At 54.5% G+C, this 13238-nt stretch overlaps 1 protein-coding gene across 1 annotated transcript in view; it reads left to right on the forward strand.

Moving 5' to 3' along the window:
- The window catches only part of AGRN (agrin), a 151892-nt gene extending 149211 nt beyond the window's left edge, over positions 1–2681 (forward strand). Inside the window, exons 39-40 of the mRNA XM_054175724.1 lie at positions 1299–1402; positions 2470–2681. Coding sequence (XP_054031699.1) covers positions 1299–1402; positions 2470–2627 — 262 coding nt within the window. The 3' untranslated portion in view covers positions 2628–2681. The remainder of the gene's footprint in view (positions 1–1298; positions 1403–2469) is intronic.
- The last annotated feature ends 10557 nt before the right edge of the window (positions 2682–13238 follow it).

Genomic DNA, 13238 nt, shown 5'->3' on the forward strand with positions numbered 1-13238 from the left:
AGAGAAGAGAAGGGAAGAGGAGAGAAGGGAAGGGAAGAGGAGAGAAGAGAAGGGAAGGGAAGAGGAGAGAAGAGAAGGGAAGAGAAGAGAAGGGAAGAGAATAGAATAGAATTAGAAGGGAATGGAATAGAATAGCCCAGACCAGGTTGGAAGAGACCTTTGAGTTCATCCAGTCCAACCTATCACCCAACACCATCTGATCAACTCAACCATGGCACCATGCTCCCCATCCAGTCTCTCCAACGAAGGCTGGTAGTGATAGGATGAGAGGGAGTGGATTGAAGCTTGAGGAGAGCAGACTGAGGGTGGAGATGAGGAAGAAATCCTTTCCAGTGAGGGTGGGGAGAATCTGGCACAGGTTGCCCAGGGAGGTCCTGGGTGTTCCCTCCCTGGAGGTGTTCAAAGCCAGGCTGGATGAGGCTCTGAGCAGCCTGGGCTGGTGGGAGGTGACCCTGCCTGTGGCAGTGGGGTTGGCACTGGCTGATCTTGAAGGTCCCTTCCAACCTAAACCATTCTGTGCTCCTATGAGTCATGGCCGTGGCTCCATGCCCTGTGGTCCCCAGGGGTCACTCTTCCCCTCGGACAAGAATAGAGGAGAGGCATGTGGGCAGTGGGAGGGCCAGACACATGTTGTGGCAGGCCTGGAAATGTCAGAGGGGCAGGCCCCCAGGAGGGCCCAAGGCCCCTGGATTTTTTAGCCTGCTGAGGGTTTGACATTCTGTTCATGTTGAGCTCAAGCTGTCCTTTTTATTTTTGCTGGGGGTGGGAGTGGTGAGCAGGCTCATGCAGCCAGCATGCCAGGGATGGCTGCTGCTGGCTCTGGAGAGGGTGGAGGGGGGCAGAGAGGAAGCTGTGCCCACTGAAGGGATGCAGGAGGGACGTGTGGCATTCCTCAGGGAGGTGCTGGACCAAGGAGCACTCTGTGCTCTGAGGCCCAAATCTCTGCTCCTCACTCCTCTCCAGCTGATGTTGGTGGAAGCCTCATCCCTGGAGGTGTTGAAGGCCAGGCTGGATGTGGCTGTGAGCAACCTGATGTAGTGTGAGGGGTCCCTGCCCATGGCAGGGAAGGGACCTCAAGGATCAGCCAGTTCCAACCTCTCTGCCACAGGCAGGGACACCTCCCACCAGCCCAGGTTGCTCAAAGCCTCAGCCAGCCTGGCCTTCAACACCTCCAGGGAGGGAGCATCCAGGATCTCCCTGCCAGCCCTGGCAATTCTGTGGTGGTGCCCAGCTCAGTGGGAAGGGTTGGGCAGCTCTGGGCTCTGCTAACCATCTTCTGTTTCCTCTTCTGGGAGCAGGGTACAAAGAGAAGGTTCCCTTCAAGTTGGCAACGAGGCCCCCATTGCTGGCTCCTCGCCACTTGGTGCAACACAGCTGGACACAGATGGGGCCCTGTGGCTAGGTGAGTTGCTGTGGAAAGGGACAACACCCTGGAGGATCTTTTAAGGGCCCTTCCTTGTTCCTTGTGGTCAAAACTAGTGGAGTGGAGTGGAGAGTGGAATGGAATGGAATGGAATGGAATGGAATGGAATGGAATGGAATGGAATGGAATGGAATGGAATGGAATTTACCAGGTTGGAAGAGACCTTTGAGATCAAGTCCAACCTATCACCCAGCACCATCTGATCAACTAAACCATGGCATCCCCATCCAGGCTCTTCCTAAACACCTCCAGGGATGGGGACTCCACCACCTCCCTGGGCAGCACATCCCAAGGGCCAATCTCTCTTGCTGGGAAGAATTTCTTCCTCCCCTCCAGCCTAAACCTCCCCTGGCACAGCTTGAGGCTGTGGCCTCTTGTTCTGGTGCTGCTTGCCTGGGAGAAGAGACCAACCCCCACCTGGCTCCAACCTCCCTTCAGGGAGCTGGAGAGAGCAAGGTGGTCTCCCCTGAGCCTCCTCTTCTGCAGGCTAAGCAACCCCAGCTCCCTCAGCCTCTCCTCCCAGGGCTGTGCTCCAGACCCCTCCCCAGCTTTGTTGCCCTTCTCTGGACACCTTCCAGCACCTCAACATCTTTCCTAACCTGAGGAGCCCAGAACTGGACACAGGCCTCCAGGTGTGGCCTCAGCAGTGCTGAGCACAGGTCTTTGCAATGAGAGTGCTGAGACACTGGGCCAGGTTCCCCAGAGGTGGGGTGGGTTGAGATCCCATCCCTGAAGACAATCAAGAGCAGCTTGGATCCTTTTAGCAGCTCTCAAGGTCTCTCCTTAGAGTCACAGAAGCCCCTGGCTTGGATGGGAGCTTTAAAGCTCCTCTAGCCCAAGCCCCCTGCAGTCAGCAGGGACCTCCCCACCCCGAGGAGGTTGCTCAAGCACCAACTCCATCCTCCTCTTACCTCCTGAGCGGACAAACTCAGTCCTGCAGGCTGCTGCCTGGCCCTCCCCACTCCCCGCAGCGCCACCTTGCCTGGCACCGCCTGGGCAGGCTGCTGGCCCTCCCCACCCCAGGCTCCTGTGGTGTCTCTTTGCAGGGGGACTGGAGAAGCTGAGTGTGGCTCACAAGCTGCCCAAGGCCTACAGCACAGGCTTCATTGGCTGCATAAGGGACGTGGTTGTGGACCGCCGAGAACTGCACCTGGTGGAGGACGCTTTGAACAACCCCAGGATATTACACTGCTCAGCCAAATAGACCCCCAGCCCCCTCCCCTCCCTCCCTCCCTCCCCCCCCAGGGACCCTTCCTCCTCCTCCCTCCTGCCTATTGCTGTAATTATTTTCTATTTTTGTAAACTTATTGCTTTTTATATTTTTTGGGGGGGGGAGGGGAGGGAGGGAGTGGGGAGGGGAAAAGTGGGGAAGGGGGGAAAAGGGAGGGGGGGGTAAAAAAAGAACCCCACCAAGCACCAAGCCAACACAAAAACCCAACCCCAACCACCTTTTTCCTTTGGGTTATTTGCTCAGTTGCAGTTTATTCCCAGGTCAGTCTTGACTGTCACACAGCAGCCCCCCAGAAGAGCTCAACCTTGCACCCAGCCTCCCAGAAGTGGCAGCAGAAGTTTCCCCCCTCTTGCCCCTGCAGTGTAAATCTTAACTCATACTTGAAGCTCCTTGGTTGTGGTGTATGGTTTTTGGAGGGGGAGGGAAGGGGAGGGGGGAGGTGGTGGGGAGGTTGTTTCTCCCTCTCCTGATTGTGCTCTTGGATTGCTGGGGAGAGGGCAGAGGCTGCTGGTGCTGGGGAGCTGTGTGGCCTTCGTGCACTCGCTGCCTTCCCCCCCACCCCCAGCTGGCCCCAGGGTCCCCTCCTGCAGGGGCTGGCTTGAGCAGGGAGGTGGCCAGCGGTGGGAATTGCCACCCTGGCCCTGCCAAGCCTCCTCCTGGCCCTGCCAAGCCTCCTCCCGGCCCTGTGCTCACCCCATCCCCCTCCTGGCTTCCTCTCACTCTAATTTATGTGTGTAAGGATCCCCAAGCGCTTCCCCCTGCGTGCTGTGTCCGGATCAGGGACGCCGTGCGCTGGAAGGGAGACCGAGCTCTGCTCTGAGCGGCCGCCGAAGCACTGCCCCGGGGTTGTCCTGGGACTGCTTGCCGGACTCAGAGGGGCTGTGGGGGAAATGTTGGCTTCTCTGTTGGCTCTCCTCCTCCTCCTGGACACGTGCAGAAGCAGCTGTGAGACCTCACTCCCCATGCTTTGTGTTTATCCAGACCCAAAGCACCTGCTCGCCCCTGGCTGCTCTCCCCCGAGAGCTTCTGTGCGCCGAGCGCTGCCCTCCTCCCATGCACCCAAGTGAGAGCCTTGCAGCATGCCTTCAGGAGCTGGGAGAGTGCTTTCCTCCTGCCAGTGCTGTCAGATGGGCTGCAGGGCCCCGGGGCCTGGGGCCCTTTTCACTCTAATCCCTTGGATGTGTCCTTCCATCAGCCGCCTCCAGCCTCCGGGGCACGCCTTGCCTTCTGTCTGCCGCGAGGATGCTTGCAGCCGGCCGGCATGTGAACCTCTGGGTGTTTGGAGCCTCTCCCATGAAGAGCAATTGGAGTTTTGATTACCTTGGACTTCCACCTTCTCTGTCTGTTGTGTTGTGTTTTGCAATGCCTGGTGCACTGCAGGGGCTTCCACGCCTGGCTCCGGGCTCCTCTGGGTACCTTCCAGCCCAGCAGCAAGGGCTGCAGTGGGGATGGGAATGGGGGGGCAGGAGGCAGCTGGTGAGGCAGGAGGGTTTGGGAGCAGGGGGCTGAGGGGTTTCTGCCTCCTCCTGCTCCTCCTCCTGGCAAATGTTGAAAGCAAATAATCCTGTGGTGCCAGTTACAAAGCCAGTAGGTGTGTTTCTGAGTGTGTGTGTGTGTGTGTGTGCCAGATCCTCCTGGAAGCAGGAGGAGATCCAGGTGAAGATGTCCCTGCTCACTGCAGGGGGGTTGGACTAGGTCACCTTCAAAGTCTTCCTCCCAACCCAACCCATTCTGTGATTCTAAGGTCAAAGAGGAGTGCAGCTAGGAAAGGAATGATCTACACCATCCAGGTTGCTCCTCCAGGGGAAGACTTTGCTGATGCTGTCCAGCATCCATGGCCCTTCCCACCAGGAGGACACAGCTGTCCTTGTCCCACCCTGAGGTGGCAGCTGGTGTTGCTTTGTTTGGAACCAGCTTTACAGAGCCATAGAATTGTTTGGGTTGGAGAAGACCTCCCAGATCCAAGGCCATGGGTAGTGGTGAAGCTGCTGGTGGCTCCAGGACCACAAGTGGGCTGTAGGGTGTTAGCCAGCAGCTGTGACTGTGCCAGCCCCACTGTGGGTGCTCATCTCCTTGCACTCAGGGCAGGCTGGAGAGACACAGAATCAGAGAATGGGTTGGCTTGGAAGAGACCTCTAAGGTCACCCAGTCCAACCATCAGCCTAAGACCACCCTGGCCATTAAACCATGTCCCTAAGTGCCATGTCCACAGGTTTCTTGGACACCTCCCCCTCCCAAGGGATGGGGACTCCACCACCCACCCTTGGGCAGCCTCTTCCAATCCCTGACCACCCCTGCAAGAAAGAAATTGTTCCTCATCTCCAGCCTCAACCTTCCCTGGCACAACTTGAGGCCATTGCCTCTTGGTTCTATCACCTGGCACTGGGGAGAGGAGACCAAGCCCTACCTCGCTCCAGCCTCCTTCCAGGGAGCTGTAGAGAGCAATGAGGCCTCCCCTCAGCCTCCTCTTCTCCAGGCTGAACCATGGGGGGTGGATTAACCTGAAGGACCCCACCAGGTGTCAGAGATTCCTCAGCATCCATCATTGCCCCAGTTTCTCCCTCTATTTCTAGCACACCTTCCCCAAGCAGTGCCTCCTCCCTGCCTTGAAAAGCCTTGGGTCTCAGTTTTAAGCCACGAGAAGCCCAAATGCCATTGCTCAGGGTGAGCTCTGAGCTCAGGTGGTACAAGGGGGGAGCTCTTGGGGCTCTTCTTGGTCTTTAATTAAAGGCAATCCCCTGCCCCCCAAATCTGTGCCTCCTCCAGGGACGTTCCTCAACAAACCCAGGGGTGGAAACAGCTCAGTGGGGGCTGTGCCCTCTGTGGCTGGGTCTGGCTCTGGGTGTGAGGGCCAATAACCACATTCTAAGTGGCTCCTGTATGTAATTCATAGTCCCTGGTGGGGTGGGAAGTGGTCCCTGGTGGGAAGTGATCCTTGGTGGGAAGAGGTCCCTGGTAGAAAGAGGCCCCTGGTGGGACTTGATCCCTGGTGGAAAGAGGTCCCTGGTGGGAAGTGGTCCCTGGTGAGAATTGATCCCTGGTGAGAAGTGATCCCTGATGGGAAGTGCTCCCTGGTGAGAATTGATCCCTGGTGAGAATTTGTCCCTGGTGGCAAGTGGTCCCTGGTAAGAAGTGATCCCTAATGGGAAGTGGTCCCTGGTGAGAATTGATCCCTGGTGAGAATTTGTCCCTGGTGGCAAGTGGTCCCTGGTAAGAAGTGATCCCTAATGGGAAGTGGTCCCTGGTAAAAATTGATCCCTGGTAAGAAGTGATCCCTGATGGGAATTGGTCCCTGGTGAGAATTCATCCCTGGTAAGAAGTGATCCCTGATGGGAAGTGGTCCCTGGTGAGAATTGATCCCTGGTAAGAAGTGGTCCCTGGTGAGAATTGATCCCTGGTGAGAATTGATCCCTGGTAAGAAGTGGTCCCTGGTGGGAACTGATCCCTGATGGGAAGTGATCCCTGGCAGGAAGCGCTGTGCCTGACGCTGTGGCAGGGATGGACTCTGCTGGGTTGTGATGCTGGCTGGGGGCTAAGCAGGGCTGCAGGCTGGGGTCGGGGTGGGTGGGAGGGCCACGCTGAGCCCCTCAGGCTGTGGTTTTGGGCATGTGGTGGGGATGGTTGAAAGGCAGAGCTGGATGCTCCAGCTCCAGAGGGAGAGGGGCACGCACAGAGCAAGCTGCTAATTTTATTGTATTGGTTGTGTGTGTGTGTGTGTGTGTGTCTAGAATGCCACTGAAATGAAGCCAGGGTCACTGCAAAGAGAAATCATCATCATCATCATCATCACCCAAACTCAACCCCCACCCCCCAAACCACCACCACTAACCCCAAACCCCACCCAAGCCCAACATCAAGCCAGCCCCAGCACCACAGCAACGCCAAAGCTCTCTCTGCTTTCTGTTTGTCTGTGTTGGGAATGCCTTAAAGCCAGGACCCTCTGCCTCCTCCTGGCCAAGCAAACCGAGGTCACCTTCAAGCAGTGCTCCCTAGGGGCTCTGCACTTCACTGGGGCTTCATTGCGAGGAGCATCCCTGAGGTGCTCTGTCCAAAACCACGACACCAGACCAGAGTGTGGAGGTGTTTTGGTTTTGGCCTTTATTTCGTGGGGGGGTGAGTCTGGGTGATTTTTTTGGGGGGGTGGGAGGGAGGGGGGTGATGTTTTTGGTCATCAGGGTTAAACTTTGGTTGCCAAGCCAGCTGTCCAGGTGGCTCCAGTGAGAGGGGGAATGGATGAGCGTCGTGAACTGCTGTATGACTTGGGAAGGGCAATGCACAGTAGAAGAGGAGCAGCATGATATAACCATTACTAACTTGTGTCCTTTGTCAATCACCATGAAATAAAGTTTGAGAGCTATTAAAGATGGTTGCAAGGGGCCTGGTGCTTTATTGTTATTATTGTTGTTGTTGTTGTTATTATTAATCTTCCAACCTGGTCTCGTCTCTTCTCTCCTCTTCTCTCCTCTTCTCTCCTCTTCCTCTCCCTTCCTCTTCCTCTCCCTTCCTCTTCCTTTCCCTTCCTCTTCCTCTCCCTTCCTCTTCCTTTCCCTTCCTCTTCCTTTCCCTTCCTCTTCCTTTCCCTTCCTCTTCCTTTCCCTTCCTCTTCCTTTCCCTCCCTCTTCCCTTCCCTCCCTCTTCCCTTCCCTCCCTCTTCCCTTCCCTCCCTCTTCCCTTCCCTCCCTCTTCCCTTCCCTCCCTCTTCCCTTCCCTCCCTCTTCCCTTCCCTCCCTCTTCCCTTCCCTCCCTCTTTCCTCCCTCTTCCCTCCCCTTCCCCTCCCCTTCCCCTCCCCTTCCCCTCCCCTTCCCCTCCCCTTCCCCTCCTCTTCCCCTCCCCTTCCCCTCCCCTTCCCCTCCCCTTCCCTTCCCCTTCCCTTCCCCTTCCCCTTCCCTTCCCCTTCCCTTCCCATAATTATTATTACTACCATTACTATTACTATATTATCAATATTATTACCATTACTATTATCATTACTATTTCTATATTATCATCATTATAACAATAATTAGTAGTAATATTATCATCATTATGATTAGTATAATAATTAGTAGTAATATATTATCATTATCACAATGATAATATTTATTATCATCATCATTATCATTAATATAATAATTATTAGTAGTAATACATTATAATTAGCATCATTATAATCATCATTATCAGAATTATAATTAATATAGTAATAATTATTAATAATATATTATCATTATAGTCATAATAATCAGTATCATAATCATTATCATCATTAATATAATAATATTATTAGTATATTATTATAATCATAATTGTCATCATCATTATAATTATTATTAATAGTGTATTATTATCATCATTATTCTCTTCACTATCATCATTATCAGTAATAATTATTAGTATTACCATCATCATTATTATCATCACTATCATATTTCTTGTCATCATTAATGTAATAATATTTATTACTAGTATTATATCCTGGTCTATTCTATTCTATTCTCATCATCATCATCATCACTATCATCATTATTATCATCATTATCTTTAATATAAGAATAATTATTAGTAGTAGCATTATCATAATTATCATCACTATTATCATTATTATAACCATTATCATTGATACAATAATAATTAGTAGTAGTATTATCACCCTCATTATCACCATCACTATCATCATTATTATCATCATTATCATTAATGTGATAATTATTATTAGTAGTAGCATTATCATCATTATTACCATCACTATCATCATTATCATCATCATTATCATTAGTGTGATAATTAGTAGTGGTAGTAGTATCATCCTCACTATTACCATCACTATAATCATTATCATTAATGTGATCATTATTAGTAGTATTATCATCATTATTACCATCACTATCATCATTATTATCATCATTAGCATTGATGTGATAATTATTAGTATTATCACCCTCATTATTACCATCACTATCATCATTATTATCATCATTAGCATTAATATAACAGTAATTATTAGCAGTAGCTCTCTCCAACTCCCTGAAGGGAGGCTGTAGCCAAGAGGGGGTCAGTATCTTCCCCCAGGCAAGCAGCACCAGAACAAGAGGACACAGTCTCAAGCTGTGCCAGGGGAGGCTCAGGCTGGAGGTGAGGAGAAAGTTCTTCATGGAAAGAGAGATTGGCCATTGGGATGTGCTGCCCAGGGAGGTGGTGGAGTCCCCATCCCTGGAGGTGTTCCAGAGGGGCTTGGATGTGGCACTTGGAGCCATGGTTTAGCTGTCAGGAGGTGTTGGGTGCCAGCTTGGACTTGGTGATCTCTGAGGTCTTTTCCAACCTTGTTGATTCTCTGATTCTATCATCCCATGATTATTATTGTTGTTGATGTCATTATTATTACTATTATTACTACTATTATTATTATTACTACTAAGAGCAAGCTCAGTTGTGGCCACCTCATCCCTGGAAGTGTTTTAAGACCAGGCTGGGTGAGGCTTTGAGCACGCTGGGCTAGGGGGAGGTGTCCCTGCCCACGGCAGGGGGGTTGGAAGTGGATGATCTTCAAGATCCCTTCCAACCCCCTGGGATCCTGTGATATCCTTACTACTGCTACCACTCTTCCTGCTACTATATTGTTGTTGTTGTCATCCTATTCTCATCAGCATCCTACTTTGATTCACTATAATCGTTGTTCTCATGCCCATATGATGCTGATCACCCTCTCACCACCCCCCTCAGGGCTTAGTTTATCCTTTTATTGCTGCCAACCAGGAGCGATGCTGCTGTGGTCTTCTTCTCACCACTGGCAGAAGCTTCCCCTGGGTTTTACCCTCCGAAGCTGGGGAGCCAGGGAAATTCAGACACAAGCACTGCAAGCAGGATGTGGTTTGAGAAGTTCCTGCTCTCAACTGCTCTTCCTGACCTGGCCTTGAGCTCTCTCACTCTCTGATCTCCACAGCTTCGCCTTTCAGGCAGCAGAGGAGGTGGCAGGCGGGGAGCCAAGAGCTCGTCTTGAGCCGAGGGGTGTGAAGTGAGGGCAGAAGGTGAGGTGGGCTCCCTGCTGCCTGGGAGGCTGCTACCTGAGGCAGCAGAGGTGTTTTGGCTCCCCAGCAGCGCTGCACTTCTGCCTGGTGCCTGCAGCAGCTTGGCAGGAACCACACAATCAATAGGGTTGGAAGAGACTTCAAAGACCATCAAGTCCAAGCTGTCACCCAACACCATCTGACTAAACTATGGCTCCAAGTGCCACATCCAATCCTGTTTTGAACACCTCCAGGCATGGGGACTCCACCACCTCCCTGGGCAGCACATCCCAATGGCCAATTTCTCTTGCTGGGAAGAACTTTCTCCTCACCTCCAGCCTAAACCTCCCCTGGCACAGCTTGAGACTGTGTCCTCTTGTTCTGGTGCTGGTTGCCTGGGGGAAGAGACCAACCCCCTCCTGGCTACAGCCTCCCTTCAGGGAGTTGTAGAAAGCAAGAAGGTCTCCCCTGAGCCTCCTCTTCTGCAGGCTAAGCAACCCCAGCTCCCTCAGCCCCTCCTGGTAGGGCACCAGCTCCTCGATGGGCTCCCAGATGCCGAAGGCTCACACCAGGAAACAATGAGGCAGTGTCTGGGGAGCCACAGGCCTTGCACAACGCACAACTGGGGCCATGCTTTGCTCAAGAGCAGCCTCCTGGCACAGCATCTTCTTGACAATGACCTTATTATGCCCTGGCAGGCATGGGCTTGCCAGGGCAGTGCCTCCTTCCCAGGCACTTCACCGGCTTGCTGCAAAGCAGGAGGAGGAAAAGCTGTGGTTGCCTCGGCCAGAAGGAAGAGCTGGGCTCTGGCAGCTGCAGGGGGGAGGATTTTGTCTTGTCCTACAGGCTAGGAAAACCCTTTGTGAGGAGAAAGAGGAAGGAAAAGAAGGACAAGAGCCATGCTGGGGGCATGCTTGGGCAGGCAGCAAGCATGACTCAGGGGAATGGCCTGGCCGTGCCTTCTGGCAGCTCTTGCTCAGAGCAGCCTGCTCAGCACCATCAGGAACACAGCATGGGCACATCCAGCCTGGCAGCCCAGTTTGTGCTCACTGGGAGCTAGGGCCAGCAGGTGATGCCCTCAGGAAGGAGGCAGTGGGGGCTGGATGGTCTCACCCATCCTCAGCTGGCGTCTGAGAACAGCTCACCCCAACAGATGGCCTCTCTGTGTCAGCAAGCTTCAGCCCAGGGCTGAGAGCAGCTCAGTCCACTCTCCTTAATCCACTTGAGAGCTGAGGCTGAACCCCACTTTCTCCTCTCTCTGGGGCAGCTGTGGTGGGCACACAGAAGCCTGGCTGCTCCCCCACTGCTGGGAGGCACAGCAGAGGAGGTCCAGAAGCTTCTGCCCTTGCTGGGGGAGGTGCAGCAGGGCAGAGCCCACTCAAGCCTCTCCCAGCTGAGACTGAGCAGGTCAGAGAGCAGATGGGGTCACACTGACACCTAGCACCTCTGCTATGTGTGTCTCTATCACAGCAGGTGCCCCAAGGGACTGGAAGCATCCCAGCACCAACAAAACTGGATCTGCTGGCCGCAGAGAGCCAGCCTGGATCTCTCTGCTGGCTATTTCCATGGGATCAAAGCATTCCAATGGAGAGGAGAGCTGAGGTCTCCCAAGAGGGGACCATTGCCAGCAGTTACCTGTGTCCTAGTTGCATAGCCTAGAAACCAGCCCAGTTCTGGGCTCCCCAGCTCAGGCAGGACAAGGAACTGCTGGGGGGAGCCCAGCAGAAAGGCCCCGAGGGGGAATCTCATTATTGCTGATCAATATGCAGAGGGAGGACGGAGCCAGGCTCTTCCCAGTGGTGCCCAGTGACAGGACAAGGGGCAGCAGACACAGGCTGGCTCACAGGAGCTTCCATCTAAACATCCTTCAGAGCCCTGCCTGGCTGCCCAGAGAGGCTGTGGAGCCTCCAGCTCCGGAGGCAATCCAAACCCACCTGGATCCTGGGTGATTCACTCGGGATGCCCCTGCTCTAGCAGAGGGCTTGGACTGGAGGGTCCCTGCCAGCCCTCACCAGCCTGTGACCCTGTGAAGGAGGGAGCTCTGTTCCAAGGGTTTCCTTTTGCTCCCTTTTTAACCCCAGCCAGCTGAGCAGCAGCTTCTCCCTGCCCTGAGGAAGGGTCTTGTTCTCCCTCTCTGCTCCAGACACGCAGGGCAGTCACAGTCTGGTCTCTCACAATGAGGTCTCAGTGCTGTGACAGAAGCTCCCAGTAACCAGAGGCCTCCAAGGGCAGGGGAAACGAGGGAGGAGAGGACCAGAGGTCGCTGCCACCAGGGCTGCTGTTTGGCCCCCGTGGTCCTCTTCGCGCCGGGAGCCAGCCAGCGGCACGCAGGGCAGCGAGGAGGCAGGGCAGAGCTCCCGGCTGCGGGGAGAGCTGCCGGCTGGGGGCAGAGCTCCCGGCTGCGGGGAGAGCTCCGGGGCAGAGCTCCCGGCTCGGGGCAGAGCTCCAGGGCAGAGCTCCCGGCTGCGGGGAGAGCTCCGGGGCAGAGCTCCCGGCTCGGGGCAGAGCTCCAGGGCAGAGCTCCCGGCTGCGGGGCAGAGCTGCCGGCTGCGGGGAGAGCTCCAGGGCAGAGCTGCCGGCTGCGGGGCAGAGCTGCCGGCTGCGGGCAGAGCTGCCGGCTGCGGGGAGAGCTCCCGGCTGGGGGCAGAGCTGCCGGCTCGGGGCAGAGCTCCCGGCTGGGAGCTGAGCTGGCTCCTGCTGCTGCCAGCTCCCTGGGTATTCCCCAAATAGAGCTGGAATCCGCTGAGCCTTAATATAGCCCCAAAAGTGCTATTTTTGCCGCGGCAGGGCGGCGGGGCAGGGGCTCGCTGCCCGTGGTGGCCTGGCTTCCCCCCCTCCCAGACAGCTGGCTTTGTTTTCTCACCCAGCATTCATGAAAGGTGCCAGATTCAGGGCATTGCTTTGGGTTAATTTATGGTCTTTTCTGTTAAAGCAGCAGGGATCCCAGCTGAGCTGGTTCCAAAGGCTTCCGAGGGCAAACTGGGCTCGAGGAGGGCAGAGTTAGGCTGGAGGGGAGGAAGAAATTCTTCCCAGGGAGGGTGGGGAGGCTCTGGAACAGGTTGCCCAGGGAGGTCGTGGATGCCCCCTCCCTGGAGGTGTTCAAGGCCAGGCTGGATGAAGCCTTGAGCAACTTGGTCAAGGGGAGACCTAGGAAAAAGGTCTTTACTATGAGGGTGAGGAGACACTGGAAGGGGTTGCCCAGAGAAGTTGGGGATGCTTCATCCCTGGAAGTGTTTAAGAGCAGGTGGGCTGAGGTCTTGAGCAGCCTGGGCTGGTGGGAGGTGTCCCTGCCCGTGGCAGGGGGGTTGGAACTGGCTGATCTGGAAGGTCCCTTCCAACCCAACCCATTCTATGAACCTATGAAATGTGCTGTGTGGGCCTAAAGCTCACAGCAGCCTATAGCAGCACACCTGATCCCAGCTTGCCCCAGAGGAAGATTTGGGTGCCACCATCCCCATCAGGTTTTGAAGGCCAGGCTGGCTGTGGCTGTGAGCAAGCTGCTGCAGTGTGAGGTGTCCCTGCCCATGGCAGGGGGGTTGGGACTGGCTGAGCCTTGAGGTCCCTTCCAGCCCTGACAATTCTGTGATCTCACCACAGATA

The sequence above is a fragment of the Dryobates pubescens genome, chromosome 33 (assembly GCF_014839835.1).
Source record: "Dryobates pubescens isolate bDryPub1 chromosome 33, bDryPub1.pri, whole genome shotgun sequence".
Taxonomy (NCBI): domain Eukaryota; kingdom Metazoa; phylum Chordata; class Aves; order Piciformes; family Picidae; genus Dryobates; species Dryobates pubescens.